Raw genomic sequence first — 21,189 nt, 5'->3', positions numbered from 1 at the left:
TTTCACAACGATGTGTGTTGGTATGAATTATTTTACAAGTATTATAATGGATACTTTCAATCTATGAACTAATTTCCTTCAGTTAAACAAACTTTCCTTGTATTATTCTGTTGATATTTTTCTACCATTATATTTTTTCTTTTCTCTCTTTATGGAATTCCACTTATTTTTGCATGTTGAACCTCTGGGACTGATCCTCTATTTTCCTATCTTTTCTCTCCCATTTTCAAGTTCCTTGTTTTCCTCTCATCCCCCTGCCTAAATAATTTCCTTAGCTCTTTCAACTCAAATACTAAATTACTTTTAAATTTAATTTTTAATTTCTAGGACTCTTGTATTTTCTGATTATACCCTTTAAATAACTCCCTGTCCTTGTTTCAAGAATGAATTATCTCCTTTTAGTTATTTAGAGCTATTAAATATAGTATTTTTAAATTTTCATCTGGTCTCTGTATTATCTGTTTCCTCTTTTCCTCTGAGTTTGTTACTTAACTTTTTTAAATAAACTTTATTTTTAAGAACAGTTTTAAGTTCACAGCAAAATTGAGCAGAAAGTATGGGGAGTTCCCACATCCCCCCTAACCCCAGACATGCCCAACCTCCACCACCATCAACATTCCCCACTAGAGTGGTACATTTGTTACAACTGATGAGTCTACACTGACACGTCATTACCCAAAGTCCATAGAGTTTACTTTTGGTGTTGTACATTCTATGGGTTTTGACAAGTAAATAATGACATGTATCCTTTACTATAGTGTAATACGATAGTTTCACTGCCCCCAACATTCCCTGTGCTCTACCTATTCATTTCTCCTTCTCTTCTAGCCCCTGGCAACTACTGGACTTTTCACTGTCTCCATAGTTCTATCTTTTCTAGAATATCATATCATTGGCCATTTTTTAAAAACTAGGCTCTACACTCAACATGGGGCTTGAACTCATAGGCTCAAGATCAAGAGTTGCATGGTCTACCAACTGAGCCAGCCAGGTGTTCCAAGAATGTCAAATAGAGGGAATTGTATAGGATGTAGCCTTTTCAGATTGGCTACTTTTCACTTAGCAGTATGCATCAAAGGTTCCTCCATATCTTTTCGTCGCCTGATAGTTCATTCCTTTTTAGCGCTGAATAACATTTCATTGAATGGACCACACAATCCATTCATGTACTGAAGGACAACTTGGTTACTTCTAAGTTCTGGCTATTATGAATACAACTGCTATAAACATCATGTGCAGGTTTTTGTGTCAACATAAGTTTTCAATTCATTTAGGTATATGCCAAGTGGTACAATTACTGGATCAAATGGTAGCCTCTACACCTTTTCATCATGGTCTTCATATGTTGTGTCAATATTTTACCTTCAAATGTATAGAATGGATACTTCCTCACATTTGGAGCTTCCATTTGGAGTATGAAGGGAAAAAATGAGTTCACCATAACTCTAAGACTTTTGGCCTAAGCAACTAGAAAGAAGATGCTATCATCTACTTAGATGAGAAAACAGTGGAAGGTATAGATTGGCATTTGCAAAAACAGACAGTTTGGTCAATTTGAGACATATAGTAGTATCCAAGTGGAGATGTCATGGAGGCAGTTGTATAGGAGACTGAAATTCAGGGGAAGAGATCCAGGCTAAGAATATAAATTTTAGGGTCACCATGAGCCCTAGAGTGAGTTCAAAAGAAAAGAGATCATGGGTGCCTGGATGGCTCAGTTGGTTAAGCGTCTGACTTAGGCTCAGGTCATGATCTCTTGGTCCATGAGTTCAAGCCCCGTGTCAGGATCTGTGTTGACAGCTCAGAGCCTGGAGCCTGCTTCAGATTCTGGGTCTCCCTCTCTCTCTGCCCTTCACCTGCTCATGCTCTGTCTCTCTCTCTCTCTCTCTCTCTCTCTCTCTCTCTCTCTCTCTCTCAAAAATAAGTAAACATTAAAAAAAAGAGGAAGAAGAAAAGCAAAGAGATCAGAGGAATAGTCCTGGGGTACTCCAATGTTTAGAAGATAGAGAGATGAAGATTCAGCATAAAGAAAGAGAAGTATTCAGTGAAACAGGAAGAAAACCATTAGAGTATAAATAAGTGTTACACACAGGATAGAACAACTGTGTCAAATGCTGCTGAATAGTCAACTGAGGTCAACAATGACAACTGACTGCTGGATTTAGCAACTAACTGTAAGTCGCTGGTACGATAATTTCAGTGGAATGATAGAGGAAAGCATAACTAGAGTGGGTTCAAAAGAGAACAAGAGGAAGAGGAACTATCTGGTATAAATAAGTCTTTTGAGGAGTTTTGCTATGAAGTCATGGAGCATACTGAAGGATGTGGAGTCGTTCTTAACATGGAAGAAATTATAGATTCTTTGTAGCCTGATAGGAAGAAAACAAAGGAACAAAGATGATAAAAGAGAGGAGATGGGGGACAGTGGCTGGAATGATGCAGGTGAGAGCAGACGAAATCACAGCATAAGTAGGGAAGCTGGTCTTAGGAACACCAAGAGTTTATCCAAGGTAACAGAGCATATGGCACAAATGAAGATAGGAAGGTATAAGTAGTGGCAAGAGCTTATGATTCCTTCTACTTTCTCAGTGAAGTAGAAAGTGAGGATATCTACTAAGAATGTAATCAATGAGAATGTGGTGAAGGTTTGAGAGAAAGGAGAAGCTATGAAAACCTCATCTCTTAGACAGCAGAGTAAGCAAGTGAATGAACTGAAGATAAGGATTGTGTAATAGCATCGTAGGTCCACCAGACACTGAATTATAGTGATATCAATCTGCATGGCTGTGTTTTTCTGCAGGAATATTCTACTGCACAGGTGCATGTGTGAAGTAGGCAGAACTGCATTTAACCATGGTTGGAGCTTTGCTAGAGGAGTAGGATGATAAAGGGGAGGAGCAAGGCAGTGATTGTAATAACATACCATGAAACTTCAATTAGACAAAGAGGGGCTATATGGACAGGAGAGTGAGAGACAGTACACAGGTAAGTACTGGCATGCTAAGTTCTACAACTGTCATTCCTTCTTGCTTAGAGTGATATGGAGATCAGAGGAGGGGACCTATGGGTTTATTCCCTGAGCAGAGAAGTTTCCCCAAAGAATCACAATACGCCACTGTTTCTGAGGCAGAAGTGTGTACATCTTGCAATCTTCAAGGGTTCTGCATCAGTGAGAACTCATAATAAAAGCTAGCACTGACCAAGGACTTGGCATTTTATATACATTATTGTATTTCATTCTCACGATAATCCCAAAGGAAAGCATTATCATTATCATTTTACAGATGATAAACTAAGGCTACAGAGATTAAGGTACCTCATATGCTACCTCAGTTCCCCAAAAAAGTCTTCATAGACGTCAAACCCTATATATAATCCAAAACAGCAGAATTTCATGTGAAGAAATCCTTTACTTTTATAAAGATAAAAATTTCTCTTGCACTCCAGGCAAATAAATGAAGAATTTATTTTGTAAAGATTTACGACAGCCCTTTCTCTGACCAATGAATCTGATCTGAGCATAATACTCCTTAATGACGGTCCAAAACACTGAGAAGAAAATTTAGCTACATGTTATTCTCCAGTCTTTGATATGTGTGTGTGTGTGTGTGTGTGTGTGTGTATTAATAAAAAAAAAAAAAAAAAGCCTACCTCCATAGAGAATTTTACAACGACTGAAGGAATTCAATCAATGAAAGACAGGTGCATCAATGTATATGAAGAACCATGAAGAAGCTAGTTCATGGCCCAAGTAAGCTACAAAAATGAAGGAAAAAAGAAAAGAGAGAAAGAAACAGGTTTTCAGTTTCATATGCCCTAAAGTTACAGAAAAGAACAACAGACAGTGTCAGAATTTTGAAGTTAAATATAGATGAAGTGAAGGAGAAAAAAAATCAGCATTACTCAGAAATCTTCCTAAATTGAATATTATTTCCAAATAACTGAAATTAATAAAGTGTAATGAAGACATAATTGCCACAGTTGACTAACATATTACTCTTTCAGTAGAATCCATAACAAAAAAATAAAATAACCCTATTAAGATGTTAAAAACTAAAAAAATTGAAAACTACCAATTAGGTAAATAAATCTTTTCACACAGAGAAGAAAAATTTCAAAATAGGTCATTAAAATTCCAGTCAAATTCAGCAGGATTTACAATGACATTTATTTAGTGCTATTATTTCTGAATTTGGGATGCTTTATGAATAACTTGTATTTTCAGATTAATATTGCATTTTCCTGGTCTTTTTATCTGTCTGCACCGTCCCCAATACCCTTGAAAGAAAGGCACACATTTGCAGGTTGGATGGCCAAAGGCACTGATACAAATTATAGCTGTGAACTGTGGAGCTTAAACCAGTTTTGCAGAAGAATCACCTGGAGGACTTTTAAAAACATATTTCTCAGTCCCACCTCACATTCTTGGACTTAGAAGCCCCGTGGTTTGTAAATCACTTACAAAAGGATCTGCAGATATGTCTGCTGCATAGACGGACGAAATAGAGTAGAGTTGTGGATTTAGGACTATGCTTGGAAGAGTCTTAAAATTCTCAAGAAATACCTTTGGGCTTCTCTCACCTGTTCCAGCCAGAATAATCCCACTGTCTATTTCACGTATCTATTCTGCTTCTTAAAGTCTGAAAACAACAAAACCTGATAGAGCACAGTGAATTCACTCACATAAGAATTAAACTTATGATGGGGCACCTGGGTGGCTCAGTAGGTTAAGTGTCTGCCTCTTGATTTCAGCTCAGGTCATGATCTTGCCATTTGTGGGTTCAAGCCCCATGCTGGGTTCTGTGCTGACAGCTCAGAGACTGGAGCCTATTTCAGACTCTGTGTCTCCCTCTCTCTCTGCCCCTCCTCCATTAGCACTCTGTCTCTGTCTCTCTCTCAAAAATAAATAAACATTAAAAAAAAAAAAGAAGAAGAATTAAACTCATGATCTGGCATCAAAACTGACCTAATCCAAACATAAAAGAGACTAGACAGATAAAAAGACCAGGATTGATGGATACAGAATATTTGTTAATGCCAAAAGAAAAGACTTATTAAAGCAGTTCTGTAATTCATATACTTTTACTTATTGCAACTGAAAAGAACTTAATACATGAATGAATTACATAGTAACAGTCCAAATGGAAAAATATTTATAAATATCTATTCTGTTTTAATTGCATATAAATCTGTCATTTTCAAAAAGACTATCTTATTCCAGATTTGCAACTGAAAATATACAACTACCTAAATAAATGCAAGGTTTAGTGACCTGGCCTCCTATGGAGACGGGAGTAGATCTAGAGAGGCGTTCTCCTTGGGGAAATAATCACCCTAAGAGAAATACAATCAGAATGAACACCTGTCCACTGCTTCCCCATAGTACAAGGTTTGGATCATTTGAACACCTTTCAGGTGTCTCCCCTAATCTACCCTAACCTAGAAAACTATGCTGTGTGCTATAGAGAAAGGGAGGTAAGTTTCTTCCTTCCATTCTGTCCTTGGATACTTCCCTAGGACTGGGTAACTTGGTCTTTTGAAATTCTCTATTTCAACCACCCTATCTAATAATAATGCATGCCTACTGGAAATTAAATTTGAGATATCGAATCCTGTATGTGGTTCCCATCTCAAGGAGCTGCTTCAACAAATGACTCAGAGTATTTTTACTCACCTGTCTGAATACACATACTTAGCAGGAGGTGAACTGAGTAAGAAGCCAGGAGAGCAACTATCAGCAGCAAGAAACTAAAATATAAAAGAGGACATGGTCAAACCCCACAAAAGTTTCTTTTCTGAGGTATCTCTTTAAAAAACCAATTTTTTTTTCACATTCAAATGTTCACAGTGATGATCTTAGAGTTGGATTGTGGCCACTAAAGAAAGTAAGAAAATATTATTCTGCATTTACCGAATTTTATTTAAATGAAAATATACTGCTTTTAAATGTTAAAAAATCAGAAAGAAACCAACTTTATTTGAAACAAAAACAAATTTCCTCCTTCGGCACTCTTGTCTGCTGACTACTGGTTCAGGCATTCAGTGATCTTGAATACTTCCCTTTTATAACTATTTCTTCCTATTTTAAATCCAAACAGAGGTTTTGGTTGTGGAATCTCATTGTCTTTTTTTTGTTTCCTTTTTTTCTTTTTTTAATGTTTGTTTATTTTGAGAGAGAGATAGAGTGTGAGTGGGGGAGGGGCAGAGAGAGAGGGAGACACAGACTCTGAAGCAGGCTCCAGGCTCTGAGCTGTCAGCACAGAGCCCGACGCGGGGCTCAGACCCACGAGCTAAGAGATCAAGACCGGAGCTGAAGTCAGACGCTCAACCGACTGAGCCACCCGGGCGCCCCGTCATTGTCTTCTTTTTCCTTCCCTCTGTCTCTTCTCTTCCAAAGATTGTACCCCACCTTTATCCATAAAACTGAATTAAGACTGCATTTCCTAGCATTAAACACACACATCCACCAAACCAAACAAATGCAGTTAACACAGTTGATGTGTTCATGACACAATTTGAAAAGGTGCAGACGATGTAATAATTGGGATTCTTTTACTGAAAGTGGTAAAAGAGACAACATGCATAATTTCTTACTTATTTTCAGGAAGATACTAACAAACAGGCTTCTAGAAAGCTGGCTCTAGTGGAGTACCCCAAAAGTTACTTTTGGCCCACTTAATACTTGTTATTAAGTAGCAAAACTGAGAGGTACACTTGAAGCCTCACAAAATAACAGTCTGGTATCACTAAATGGCAAATGTAATATGATTCAATGAGGGCATGTTCCGTGGTATACATCTGCATGTAAGACCCTGGAGTACAAGATGTGATTTTTTTCAAAGGGACCCCAAAATAAGTCCTATATTTATATCGTGCCTAAGATGTCACATACAGTTTTGAAGTTTTAAAACTATGAATGTTTGTTAAGAAACAACACAAACCAGAGAGAGAGAGAGAGAGAGAGAGAGACAGAGAGACAGAGAGAAATCAAAAATGGACTCTTAATTATAGAGAATAAACTGTTACCAGAGGGGAGGGGGTAGGGGTTGGGTGAGACAGGTGATGGGGAGAAAGGAGTACATTTGTTGTGATGAGCACCGGGTGTTGTACAGGAAGTGTTGAATCACTGCAATATAGTGATAATACTGTATGTTAACTGGAAATAAAATAAAAACTCAAAAAATTATGAGGGGCATCTGGCTGTCTCAGTACAACATGCAACTCTTAATCTCGGTGGGGGGTGGTTAGTTTAAGCCCTACTTAGGTGTGGATCCTACTTAAAAAAATTTTTTTTATTTAAAAAAAATTATGGGGTGCCTGGGTGGCTCAGTTGGTTAAGCGACCGACTTCAACTCAGGTCATGATTTCATGGTTTGTGACCTCAAGCCCCGTGTCCGGCTCTGTGCTGACAGCTCAGAGCCTGGAGCCCACTTTGGATTCTGTATCTCCCTTTCTCTCTGCTCCTTCCCTGCTCATGCTCTCTCTCTCTCGCCTTCGAAAATAATAAACATTCAAAAAAAATTTTTTTAATAAAAAAATTATGAAAGTTTGTGCATATATCTCATTATAAAAAGAAGTTGGGTTACTTAAAAGTTGGTTCGCTTATCAAGAAATTCAAAATAAAAGCAGAAAATAAACCTAAATGAGACTCTATGCATTTTAAATTTCCTGGTAAAATGGGTCTGCTTCTACTGATAAACAAAACAAACTTACTAAATGCTAAGTATTAGGCCTAGTTCTAAACGATTTCAGTTTAGCAGAGAAACTAACTTGCAAACAAATCATTACAACACATTATAATAACAGAATGAATAGACAAGTACTATGGAAACACAGAAAAGCCAAGAACGTCTCCTATTTTGGGCCAACTGGCATATGAGTTGAGTCTAGATGAAAAGGAATAGGCATAGAACACATGCCTAGACTCAGGGAAATAAGACTACCTAACAGCTGGAGGACAGGAGATGATGGAGAGAAATGAAAAGATTATGTGTTTTCCACTCACAAAATTGCTATTTGTAAGTAATCTGATAGCTGATAAACTTTAATTCACTTTGGCCAACGTGACACAACAACAGCCACTTCTTAATGTTATCATAAACAAGCATGGGTCAAGTTTCCATTTTTATAAATTAGTCACACTTTTGGATAAAAAATACAAATTATATAGCATCCCTCCAAACTACAGAGTAGCAATAATATATAAGTAGCAGGAAAATGCTAAACCTCCAGAAATGATTTAACTAGAAATTGTATAACACCAGCTCTGGGGCCTCTTTGCTTCTCAGTGTACTATCAAAATGGGGGGGGTGGGGGGGGTGGGGGGGTGGGGAGGGGAGAAATAAAGAAAAAAACTCACCTAAATCCAAGGATGCCAGTATGAGCCATAACATAAGCTAAACCAAGGATGCCACTTCCCATGATGGCATTTGTCAAATTAAACACAGAAAAACCAAATGAAACACCTGGGGATCCCTGTCTGTAAAGTTCCTGCAAGCACACAAATTTAACAGTGTTAAGTGTGTAGATGAAGTTCAGATTTCATCAAGAAATGAATGACAAGTTATGGAGAACTCCTGTAATCCACAGGCACTGTGTGACACTAATTTCTCAAGCAGCACTGGTTTCCTTTTTTCCCTTCCCACCTCCCACTAATGCAGTGCCAGAAAAATCTTGTTTCCTAGGAAGATCATCTCCACCAGTGCAGAGGCCAGACAGGTTTCAGGAAAAACCATGACTAACCTTGTGACTGCAAAAGATGAAGATAGGATAAGAATGGGGTGGGACAGAGACGAGGGAGAGATGGCCTCGGCTCATGTGATTACTGAAGAAATCCTGAGTCAGCTTGGGGCTCCTGTAGACAATGGTTACTCCCCAATTACTAGGACTGCAAAAGTAATCTCTATATATTTAATGAATTCAGTCAGCTCAAATGCAGGGATGGTAGGGAATACCTTGCAATGACGATATAATAAACAGAAGCAATACACGTTGCTCTACCGAGGATACCCCTGAAAACACCCTCTGCCAAAACAGCATTGGTGAGCAAAGTCCTAGAAACTGTTACAGTCCAGGGACTTGAGTTAAAAAGCCGAGGGCCCCCCTTGCACAGGTTTTAGGGTCAGGGAAGTGCTATGTACTCATTACCAGGCCACCTCTACTCCTTCACCGCTAAGGAGCTCTGTATGAGGTTTCCAGGCACCCAATGACTAAGTCTAGGGAAGAAAAATCTCGTGACTCTGGCAAAAACCTCACAAGACTGTTGGAGGGAACAGGAAGTCGACAAAGACACTAACAGACAGCACTGAGTTACATAACGGCAGGGCTGCTCCTCCAGTCAGGTCCCCAACCTCCAAATGGTGCTGCACCTCTTCCACCTGTGCCCGCGCCTTTACTTTCTCTCTAGGGCATGTTACGCTGCAATCACATTCGTGCACTCGCTGGCTCTCATCTGCGTCTGGCTCCTGACTTTGGGCCCCATCCCCCAAGAGTCAGGCTCCAGGTTCTCCCTTCTCCCCATGCAGCACCCGCACCTCCTTCTTTTCCAGGTCTCATCTGTCAGGCATTTCAGGAAAAAGGCTGGAGGCCTGCAGCACCCAGAAGCTTCCCGAGGAAACTTACGTTGCTTAGCAACGGGCTCAACTCTTCCGCCTCCGCCGCTTCGGACTGCTGGGCCGAGACGTACCAGCTCCGCTCGGCGTTGCTGATCCCCCAGGGCGCCTCCATGCTGCTCGCTGGCCGACAACCAGGTCCATCTGCGAGCTCCTACCCCAGCCTTCCAGTCAATAGTCGCGCGGGAGGCGGGGCGGGGAGCCCGGCCCTTCCGGGTTCCCGTACCGACCGGGGCGGAGAAGAAAGAAGGGAATCGACGGGCTCTGATGACGCTCGCCCCTCCGTGGCGAACCGTGATGATGTCATCGAGGGCCAGCCCTTCCACGAGCGACTCTCTTCCGAGCGGCACCAGAGCATGAGGTGAGGGGGTCTAGACTTGGAGTCAACCGCCGAGCGGCGCCGGGAATTGGGATGGTGACGTTGGTGAAGTGGTGACCGCAGTGCCCCTGATCCGAGAGGCTGAGGGTCAGGCGGTAGTACCCCTCCTCCAAGGTCTGCTCTCCGCCACTCGCTTCTTGGCGCAGGTCGCGAGGTCACCCACCGCCCGGGTGCTGAGCTTGGGCCCTAGTACTGGGTGCGAAGGAATGTGTTTTATCTGTTCAGAAGCTTTCTGATCGAGCCTTTAGCCATATTTTACATGTGGGAAACCGAGACTCCGATTAAGAAATTACAAGATCACGCAGCTGGGGAACTGCTAGACCAAACTTGAACCCTGACTGTGAAGTTTGAGAATTGCTTCACGGGGTTCTGGGGCAGGGTCCTCTCCCCTTCCAATTATTTCTTTGGTATTCTAGAAGGCAAAGTGAATATCTGATACTATTAATCGAATGGACATAGAACTCTGCAAAGCCCTAGTCCTCAAAATACTGAAACCTCAAGTTATAGACAGGACTTGGGGTAGTGAAGCATTAAAGACAAACAACATACCAATCAATATATTAAGAATACAGGCTCTGAAGTCAGTCAGACAGACCTGGTTTTTAATCCCTGCGCAGCCACTTACAGAAACGAGACTGGATGAATTAACCTACTTCTGACCTTTAGTTTGCTCGTTTACAAAATAAAGATGTGATAACCACACACCTCCCAAGATAGATAATGTGTGTAAAGCATGTAGCACAGCCTCTGATGTAATAAGCACCCATAAGTATCCTAGTAAATATTGCCATTGGTAAAGTCATAAATATAATGACCATTTCATTTAGAGATGGATCGGTTAAGTCAAACGTCAGCCTTCCAATCCCAAACTTATTCTGTAGAAAATTGTGGGTGGAGAGGTTCATTGACTATAGGGAGGCTGATGGGTCACTAAGCCCTTGTCCTGGCAGCAGATGGGTTAAGGTGCAAATTTATTATTTACTACTATAAAAGACAACATATCATGGAAAAGATAGTATACGTCTCACACACCAGTCAGCATTTAGCATATTTAAAACTATAGAATTTAGATTTTTTATTCTTAACCTGTTGTGAACATGTAAGTTTGTAGCTTTCTGTTTTTGTTTTGTTTTTTTAAAGTGCATCCTTTTTTTTTTTTTTTTTTTTTTTTTAGGAACTTATGGAGGCAATTTGGATTCTCAAGAATACTTTTCAAAGTGGAAACCTGTAGAATATCTGAATCAGAATCATTGGCTCCACTTGCTTGGACATCACAGATACAGAAACTTAGCAGAGCACCTGGTATTTTCTTGTTGGATCAAAGGAGAAGATTCTCCACCATGACTGAAATAGAAACAAACCAGAGAGACTCTGAATTGTTTTCACCACCCTCTAATGTTCGAGGAATGACAAAACTTGATAGAACAGCTTTTAAAAAGACAGTCACCATCCCAGTACTTAAAGTGAGGAAAGAAATAGTCAATAAATTGATGCGATCCCTTAAAAGGGCAGCACTGCAGCGCCCAGGCATAAAACGTGTAATTGAAGATCCAGAAGATGAAGAAAGTAGACTAGTTATGTTGGATCCCTATAAAATATTTACTGATGGTTCCTTTGAGAGAGCAGAACTCAGTATTTTAAAGCAGCTTAATGTCAGTCCACAGATACATAAATATAATTTGGAACTCACTTATGAAAACTTTAAGTCAGAAGAAATCTTGAGAGCTGTGCTTCCTGAAGGTCAAGATGTGACTTCAGGATTTAGCAGAGTTGGACATATTGCCCACCTGAACCTTCGAGATCATCAACTACCTTTCAAGCATTTAATTGGTAGGTGTGTCTTAGTAATAATATTTATGTGCTAGAAAGTAATTAAGTTCTCATTTTAGTTCTTAAAATGAGTTTCTTAAATGTCAAATTACAGAAGCAGGACATGTTATCATTTTAATTTTAAGCTGCATCTTGAGCTACATACCCTCTCTTTTGAAAGCCATTTTGGAATACTCTCTCCAGAGTGATAGCAAACTCTAAAAATCAGTTCAGGCTTTTCTGTACACAATATACAAGCATAGATTAAACTCAGATTTTTTGCTTTGGCAGAATTCTTTGGCACCTCGTCATTTGGTACATAGGAGTTATTAGGCCCTCAGGACTATGCTGAATTCTAGGTTTCTTAAATTTGAGTGTTTACCATCAAAAGTTCAAGACCCTGTTTATTCATGCTTTGATTTGACTGACTGAGCCTCTTCTATATGTCTGGCGCCATACTTTGTTTTTTAGTGCCCTTAGTCATTTAGAAATGATGCTTTGGGGGACACTTGGGTCACTCGTCAGTTGAGCGTCCACCTTCGGCCCAGGTCATGATCTCATGGTTCATGAGTTCAAGCCCCGTGTCAGGCTCTGTGCGGGCAGCTCAGAGCCTGGAGTCTGCTTCAGATTCTGTGTCTCCCTCTCTCTGCCCCCCTCTGGCTTGTGCTCGGTCTCTCTCTCTCAATCTGTCTCTCAAAAATAAACATTAAAAAAAAAATAATGTTTTTGTATGTTGTATCTCTGTAAGCCCAAGTTTGAGCCTGGGTCCTTTATCCTTTGGGAGAAGAAAGAAGTAGAAGACTAATCAGGATTGCAGTTGTCCTTCTACAAATATTTGATGTCCGTGTATTCTCCAGATTTTTTTTTTCTTTTTAATGTAGAGTAATTGTCAGAACTTTTGAGAATTATTTTCACCTTTAACATGTTCTCAGGGCACCTGTGTGGCTCAGTTGGTTGACTGTCCAATTCTTGATTTCAGCTCAGGTCATGATCCCAAAGGTCGTGGGATCAAGCCCTCTGTCAGGTTCCATGCTGAACATGGAGCTTGCCTGGGATATTCTCTCTCTCTATTATCTCTCTTTCTCTCTCTCCCTCTCCCTCTCTCTCTCTCTCTCTACCCCCCCTCCTCTCTCTCTTGCTACCCCTCTGCCCCACTCCCCAGCTTGCTTGCACTCTCATGCTTTAAATAAAATAAAATAAAATAAAATAAAATAAAATAAAATAAAATAAAATGTAGTTCTCAGTATTTTGCATGATTAGGATTTCAGAAATATGCTATTATGCATTTCCTTTGTTTTTACTGATGAAAGGGACTGATAATGCACAACGATAACACAATAAATAATTAAGCAGATCTTTATAATTATGCCTGGGTACAAATGTCAAAGATAAGCTTTGCTATGTATGAGTCATCGCCTGTCAGAACTCAAAACATCCCTTTTGGCATCCCTATTTTATTCAGGGCCCTCCTAGATTAAAAGTGAGGCATTTTCATCCAGTGGTAATTTTAAAGCTTTTGCCATAGACTTTCAGTTTGTTTTTTTTTATTTCATTCCTCATTTCAAACTATTATACCTTAAAAATTGACTTCTGATACCTGAAGCAGAACAGGATAAGAATAATGATTGGCTAGAGTCATATTCAAAATCGGGTATCTAATTATCAAAAAGAAATTGGACAAATTCTGGTTATATATCAGCATGTTTGTATTATTGAGCACTTTTTACTAACTTACAAATCAAGTTATCTTTCTTTATGCAATGACATGACATATAGATTCTTATAATTTTTTTAAGCGCTAACAAAAAAGTAGACTTTAAGTAAAGGGCATCAATATACCATTTCTGGTGTATTTTATTTGTAGCTCTTTCTGTTCTGGCAAATATTTGACAAAAAGCACAATTTAATTAAATGAACATTTTACTTAGATAAGACTCTAAATAATCTGTTTCTTTTATTTGAAAACTTATTTTACTGGTATGTATTTCCAAAGTGGGGGCATCTTTTTTAAGTACATAGTAAAGCAGACATTTGATTAGGTCAGTGGGAACAGGCTGGTGATTTTAGAGATAATTTGTTGCAATGGTCCTTATACTTTTCCTTTCTGTTCTTTACCTTATGGTCTACTTTTTTGCTTATTGTGGTGTATTGGTCCGTTTGAGATTTAATTTAAAAAAAAAAAAAAAAAAAAGGAAAACTATTAGATAGACTGAAACTCCTCAAAAATTTTTCTTTAAAAATGTACCCATATAGGGTGGCTGGGTGGCTCATTCGGTTGTGTCCAGCTCTTGATTTCAACTCACATCATCATCTCACAGTTCGTGAGTTTGAGCCCTACCTTTGCACTGTTAGTGCAGAGCCTGCTTAGGATTCTCTGCATCTCTCTCTGCCTCTCCACTGCTCTTGTGCACACTAGCTCGCTTACTCTCTCTCTCAAAATAAATAAATAAAAACTTGTGTACCCATATGGTTTTTTGTCTTTGTATTAGAGGCTGGCAGACATTAATTAACTTTGCTAATCCACTGAATTTTTAGAATTGCATGCCACGATATACACACTAGATGCAACTTGTGTCTATAACCAAAAGAAATACAGTTTATTTCCATTTTATATTTTCAGTTTTATTTTGCAACCGATTGGCAATATTTATGAATTCTCATCTTTTAGGTCAAGTTATGATTGACAAAAATCCAGGAATCACCTCAGCAGTAAATAAAATCAATAACATTGATAATACGTACCGAAATTTCCAAATGGAAGTGCTGTCTGGAGAGGAGAACATGATAACCAAGGTATGGAATATCTTATTGTCTCCTAGGTACAGATTATATCAAGATTAATGTTTAGAATCAGAATAGATGTCAAAGATTAAAAGTATTTATAATAACCCAATATTGATGAGTATGTGAGAATGTGAGCATTTATATATCCTTTTGATGGAAGTGCAAATTTGATACAAATATTCAGGAAGAGTATATGGTAAAAATTGCCATTCTGAATAGGTACCTCCTTTGACCTAGGATTCCATTTATGGGAAGTTATCTCAAGGATATAATTGGAGAAAATTGTAGTGATGTGTATGTACCAGGTTCTACAAAGGAATAGAAACAACCTAAATGTTCATCAGAGACTTGATTAAATTTTGGTATAACAACACAATGAAATACTCCATCATTATAGATTATTGAGCTCCACACTTACTAAAATAAATTGCCCAGTGATAGGTTAAGTGACAAAAACACCAGTTGTAGAGTAGTATATATATACATAGCTCCATTTTAACTAAATATGTATGTAAATATGCACATATATCAGAATGTTAACAGTGGGCATATTTTTATTTGATATAGTAGTTACTAGTGACCTTTGTTCTCATTTTTATACTCTTCTACGGAGCACATATTTCTTTTATAAGAAAAACAAAACAAACCTATTTCAAAGAAAAAATATTTTTAATATGTAGGAAGAGATTCCTGGGGTAAACCACTTTCTCATCCTCTACCCCCAAAATCCTCTGAAGTGCTGGATAATATAAACATTTTTTTGATTTAAAAGTCTTAGATAATTATGTGTTAATATTATGTGAAATTTTGTATCCAAGCTAGGAAATAGGTTAACTTTTCTCCATAACTTGATAAAAATTTTAATAACAAAGTCCACTCTTAAGATGTTAGATGTATCTTTGTTGGTTCCAAGTTTTTATTTAAATACTCGTTAGTTAACTAATAGGGTAATATTGGTTTCAGGTGTTGAATTTAGTGATTCATCACTTACAGATAACACTCAGTGCTCATCGAAACAAGTGCCCCCCTTGATGCCCATCACCCATTTAGCTCCCCCCCACCTCCCATCCAGCAACCCTCAGTTCTCTATAGTTAAGAGACTTAAGCTCTTATGGTTTGCTTCTCGCTTTTTTTTTTTTTTTGCCTTCCTATATGTTCATCTGTTTTGTTTCTTAAATTCTATATGAGTGAAATTATATGGTATTTGTCTTTCTCTCGCTGACTTCTTTCTCTTAAACAGGACTTTATAAAACCCAGGAGAGTTTATGCAAAATAACTATTTTTTAAGATTCTGGGCCACATAGATTTAGGTGAATATTTTAAGTATAAAATTATTTCTCCATAATTTAATTGTAACAGAATATTAAAACACCATTTGCTACATACTTACTATTAGGCCTGAGCTAATGTTTTAAATATAACAAATCCTTAGAAGCCCACAAGATAATAGTGGTTATTTTGTTTTGTTTTAAATTTATTTATTGTTTAATCTACATGCAAGTTAGTTAGCATATAGTGCAACAATGATTTCAGGAGTAGATTCTTTAATGCCCCTTACCCATTTAGCCCATCCCCTCTCCCAGAGCCCCTACGGCAACCCTCTGTTTGTTCTCTGTTTAAGAGTCTCTTATGTTTTGTCCCCTCCCTGTCTTTTTGCTTCCCCTCCCTAATGTTCATCTGTTTGGTATCTTAAAGTCTTCATATGAGTGATGTCATGTGATATTTGTCTTTTTCTAACTGGCTAATTTCACTGAGCATAATACTCTCCAGCTCCATCCACATAGTTGCAAATGGCAAGATTTTTTCTTTTTGATTGCCAAGTAATACTCCAGTGTGTGTGTGTGTATGTGTGTGTGTGTGTGTGTGTGTGTGTGTGTGTACACGTATATATACACCACATCTTCTTTATCCATTCATCCATCATGGACATTTGGGTTCTTTCCATATTTTGGCTATTGTCGATAGCGCTGCTATAAACATTGGGGTGCGTGTGCTCCTTCGAAACAGCGCATCTGTATCCCTTGGGTAAATATAATGGTGGTTGTTTCTAATATTCTCTTTATGCAGATAAAGTAACAAGGAATGACTGAGCTGGATTTTTGGAGCCAGGCGTCTGACTCCACAGTCCATGCATGATCTTTCCCTGTATAACGTCCACGGCCTACTGCTTGTGTGTATTGTGTGGGGTCTGATCTGGCAAGTAAGATTTGAATGTGAGTGCTTTGCTGGTATCCGTGCTTATCTCAGCATACTGATTGAGTGCTGCTTCGTCTTCATTTGGTACTGCCCTTTAGGGTACTTCCTTCTCAGAGATCTAAAAGTTCTCAGAAACTTCTGTAATTTTTTAAATGGCTTCTGATTGATTTCTTAAGTCAACTGAAGTTTGTTCTTAGGATATATTTTATATTTAACATTTATACCATAAAGTAAATGCAAAAACTCAGTATAATTTCTTTACTACAAACAGAATCACATTTAATTTTAGGAGCTCAAGCAGCATAAGTACTTTCTGTGTCTATTGTGAGTAAAAAGATTTCTGAGAGTGAATCAGGCTGAAAGTAATGCTGAGTGAGTTAGGTTGAAAGACAGTATGAGTAAAATCAGAAGGATACTTAAAGTCTAATTTTTTAAAAGTAGTACTATGCTTCACCTTAAAAAGAGGGAGTAGGAAGGATATTTCAGGAAAAGCATCCCAAGACATATTCAGACTTTCCAGGTTATAGATCTAGAGAGTTTTAGTTACCAGAATAATGAAGGAACGTTTCCAACTCTGGAGACTTAATGTGGCCAGAGCATCTGATGTGGTTGGAAGGAAAACATATTTACACAAATCTGAAAGCAAAATATTCCATGAAGGCAGAATATAGAAGATGTATCTCTCTCAGATTTGTAGAACTTAGGAACTTTTCTGGCCTTTTGATTCTTCATCCAGTAAAACAAGGGGCTTAAAATGAAGGCTGAGGTCACATTACATGACTATAATTTTAGTTTTGTTTTCTATTTTCTAACATGCTTATGATCGTTCCCCCAAAAAATGGCACAAAGTCTTAAAATTTTAAATTTCAAGACTTAGCTTCACTAAATATATTTAGTTTAATCCATGAAAACTCAAATTTGGGAAAAGAGAAAGTAGGGGAAGGATTTGTTCTATACACTGGCTAAAATTTGTAGATACGAACCTTGCAAAATCCAAGTAACTATCTAAAAACATTGTAAAATACCTCAAAATCCAATATGTACATGGCACATCTTTTCTTTCCCAAGATTTTTTTTAATGTTTTTTATTTGTTTCAAGAGAGAGAACGTGCACACACAAGCTGGGGAAGGGCAGAGAGAGAGGGAGAAAGAGAACCCCAAGCAGGCTTCATGCTGCCAGTGCGGAGCCCAGCGTGGGGCTCGATCTCACGAACCGTGAGGTTGTGACCTGAGCTGAGATCAAGAGTTGGATGCTTAACTGATTGAGCCACACAGGTGCCCCAGTACAAGACACATCTGTCATGCCTCCCTCTTACAGAATGAAAATTAAGGAAGCTTATTTGCTGAGGGGAATGCTGTCTGCAACTTCAGCTAGTCCTCATGAAGATATGTGTTGTGTTGTTTCAAATTACAGGTCTATTTCCCTCTCTGTCAGGTGACAAAATAGAGTAGGAGTAAGCCAGTCAATTGGCCTGTCTGAAAAATGCCTTATGTGATTTGGGAACCACTTTATGACCGGGTAGAATGAGACGGAGAGTCATTTGGCTTTAAAGAGAGGACTTTTCTTAGGTCAAAGTCTAATGCGAGGTGTTAACTGGCTTCAAGAATAGCATAAACACCAGAATTCTAATTAAAATGCAGTTATTTGCTCCTAAATTTAAATGTGTGGGCATACCCATCCAGTGTCCATGGCTGGAATTTAAAACTAAACAGGTTAACCAAGGTATAATACCTTTTTCAGGTTCGAGAAAACGGCTACACCTATGAATTTGATTTTTCGAAAGTCTATTGGAATCCTCGTCTCTCTACAGAACACAGTCGTATCACAGAACTTCTCAAATCTGGAGATGTGCTATTTGATGTTTTTGCTGGGGTTGGGCCTTTTGCCATTCCAGTAGCAAAGAAAAATTGCACTGTATTTGCTAATGATCTCAATCCTGAATCCCATAAATGGCTATTGCACAATTGTAAATTAAACAAAGTGGACCAAAAGGTGAAAGTCTTTAACTTGGATGGGAAAGACTTCCTTCAAGGACCAGTCAGAGAAGAGTTAATGCAGCAGCTGGGACCACTGTCAAAAGAAAGAAAACACTCTGTGCACATTGTCATGAACTTGCCAGCAAAGGCTATTGAATTTCTCAGTGTTTTCAAATTGCTTTTAGATGGGCCGCCATGTGGCATTGAGCTCCTTCCCATAGTGCACTGTTACAGCTTTTCCAAAGACCCTAATCCTGCTAAGGATGTTCAGCAGCGAGCTGGGGCTGTGTTAGGCATTTCCTTGGAGGCATGCAGTTCAGTTCACCTAGTAAGAAATGTAGCCCCTAACAAGGAAATGTTATGTATCACCTTTCGGATTCCTGCTGCTGTGCTCTACAAGAACCAGACCCTAACTCTAGGTGAGCAATTTCTGGGAAATTAAATGTAAACTATAATACTTTTCATGTAGTTTTTAATATTTATTAAATTTGGAAATAGGTTAAACTAATTCTAGTTAGATATTTCGGTTCAAGATTCTTTGCCACTCAATTGTGACTGGTTTCTCGCAATTTTACGAATTTTAGCATGACATACACACTATTTAGTCTAGCAGGTTATTTCATTATAATAATAAATCTGCAGTCATGTTACTATTTTATGTATACGTTGAGTATTCAGAATCTTTAAAATGCCTATATTATTTGCTTTTTAAAGGTATTTTCCAATGTTAATTCTCTTACTTAATAACGGTTTTTTGGCTTTGTTACAGAGAATCAGGACGACCCACCTCTTAAACGCCAGAAGACAGATAAAGTCTTTTCAGAAGAAAAAACTCAAATTGCTTCAGTCACTTCATTGGAAATGTCTTCTCCATCTCCCCATTAGACCTTTATGTAATAAAATATAATGATTTCATAAAATTTTAGCATTCATTTTAGTACTGAACACTTATATTTTACCCTTGCTGTTGTAAGTTATCAAATTAAAATTTAAATAAGTCTATTTTATCTAAGTGATAATAAGATTATAATCTTATAATCTGAATTATGTCTAATTTTGTATTAGATACATATATTTAAATATTGACTGTCTCCTGGGAAAATAGTTTTTGAAGGTGGGATAATTGCCTGCTAACAATCACTTTGCAGTGATCCCCAGTTGGAGAGTATGCCTAAATTTTATATAAGTACCCCTAAACTAGTAATAAAAAATGAAATTATTTAGATCAGGAATGGTAAACCATGCCTGACAAGCCAAATCTAGCCTACCACCTATTTTTGTACGGCAAATAAATGACCTGAGAATGGTTCTTATACTAACGGTCAAAAAAGAATTTTAGAAATCTTGTGACATGAAAATTGTATGAAATTTGAATTTCAGTGTCCATAAATACAGTCTTATTGGAATACATCATGCTCGTTTGTTTACATGCTGTCTGTGGCTGTTTTTATGGTATTAAAGCAGAGTTGAGTAGTTTACAACACGGACAGGAAGTGATTCTCCTCAGTTCTTACTGCTGCTCAGCACACTGCACATCGCAGTGACATGGTTGTAACTCAACAGCATCTTGAATGCCATGTAAATCACCAAGCTTTAAATACATTATTATTACTAGTGTATAGCCATCCTTTCAAAACAAGAAAACTGGACTTCTAATGTGCTTTGAAGGCACAGTGGAGTGTCAATTATTTTGATAATTAATTAGATAACAAAGAATCTATACCTGAGCTAAATTACAATATATGTTGACATTACCAATAGAAGCACTCATCTAGTATTTCACTCACAGGCAAGCAACTGTCAGAAAAACTAGAAATTTAATCTAGAAATATCTCAAATGAGCAGAACTTCCTCACAAAATAAAAAATGAAAATGAGGGTGCAACTGAAATAAGTCTCTAAGGGACTCTCGCAACCCCATCAAGGAAAGCCATTTACTGATGGCGAGTTAATTGTATTTGAGTGCAGCAGCCAAAGAAATGTATCCAGGGAAAGTAAAATTGTTTGAGACTGTTTGTTGGCCTTTTGGAAAAAACAGTTGCTCAAAAAGTTTGGGACACTGGGAACAAAATCAAGTCAATTAAAAAGGTAAATGAGTCTGATTCTTGATGAGTTGATAGATGTTACTACTACTGCTCAGGTCTTATTTATTTGAGACATCAGTGCTGAGTTTGAAGTTGCTGAAGAATTAAGCTTCTATGAATACTCTGCACGGAACAACTATGGGTGAGTATTTTTAAAGAAGTTGAGAAAACAATTCTTTACAACCTGAAGTGGAATCTGCTATGATGTGTTACAACTGATGGTGGTAAAAGATATGTGAAGTAGAAAAAGACCTGAGCCTGGGTGGCTCAGTCAGTTGTGTCCAACTTGGGCTTAGGTCATGATCTCACAGTTTGAGTTCGAGCCCCGCGTTGGGCTCTGTGCTGATGGC

General features: G+C 38.2%; 2 protein-coding genes across 7 annotated transcripts in view; one reads left to right on the top strand and one right to left on the bottom strand.

The window, feature by feature from the left end:
- The window catches only part of SLC38A6 (solute carrier family 38 member 6), a 74,511-nt gene extending 64,652 nt beyond the window's left edge, over nt 1–9,859 (bottom strand). For 2 of the 6 annotated variants that reach the window (XM_019451617.2, XM_019451619.2), the window contains exons 1-3: nt 9,622–9,859; nt 8,360–8,490; nt 5,675–5,748 (exon numbers count right to left, since the gene is read on the bottom strand). In XM_019451617.2, coding sequence (XP_019307162.1) covers nt 5,675–5,748; nt 8,360–8,490; nt 9,622–9,726 — 310 coding nt within the window. In that variant the 5' untranslated portion in view covers nt 9,727–9,859. The other 4 variants (XM_019451615.2, XM_019451618.2, XM_019451620.2 and 1 more) reach the window with 4 other exon arrangements.
- Nucleotides 9,860–9,983: 124 nt separating this feature from the next.
- Nucleotides 9,984–20,166, top strand: TRMT5 (tRNA methyltransferase 5). Its single transcript, XM_053889474.1, has 5 exons — nt 9,984–10,104; nt 11,165–11,820; nt 14,468–14,592; nt 18,521–19,175; nt 19,526–20,166. Exons 2-5 carry the CDS (start codon nt 11,331–11,333, stop codon nt 19,639–19,641), a joined length of 1,386 nt encoding a protein of 461 aa, XP_053745449.1. The 5' UTR covers nt 9,984–10,104; nt 11,165–11,330; the 3' UTR covers nt 19,642–20,166.
- The last annotated feature ends 1,023 nt before the right edge of the window (nt 20,167–21,189 follow it).

This window comes from Panthera pardus, unplaced genomic scaffold (genome assembly GCF_024362965.1).
Source record: "Panthera pardus isolate Hobbes unplaced genomic scaffold, ASM2436296v1 HiC_scaffold_24, whole genome shotgun sequence".
Taxonomy (NCBI): Eukaryota; Metazoa; Chordata; class Mammalia; order Carnivora; family Felidae; genus Panthera; species Panthera pardus.
Note: the sequence above shows the minus strand (reverse complement) of the source record. Positions and strands in the feature narration are given on the sequence as shown.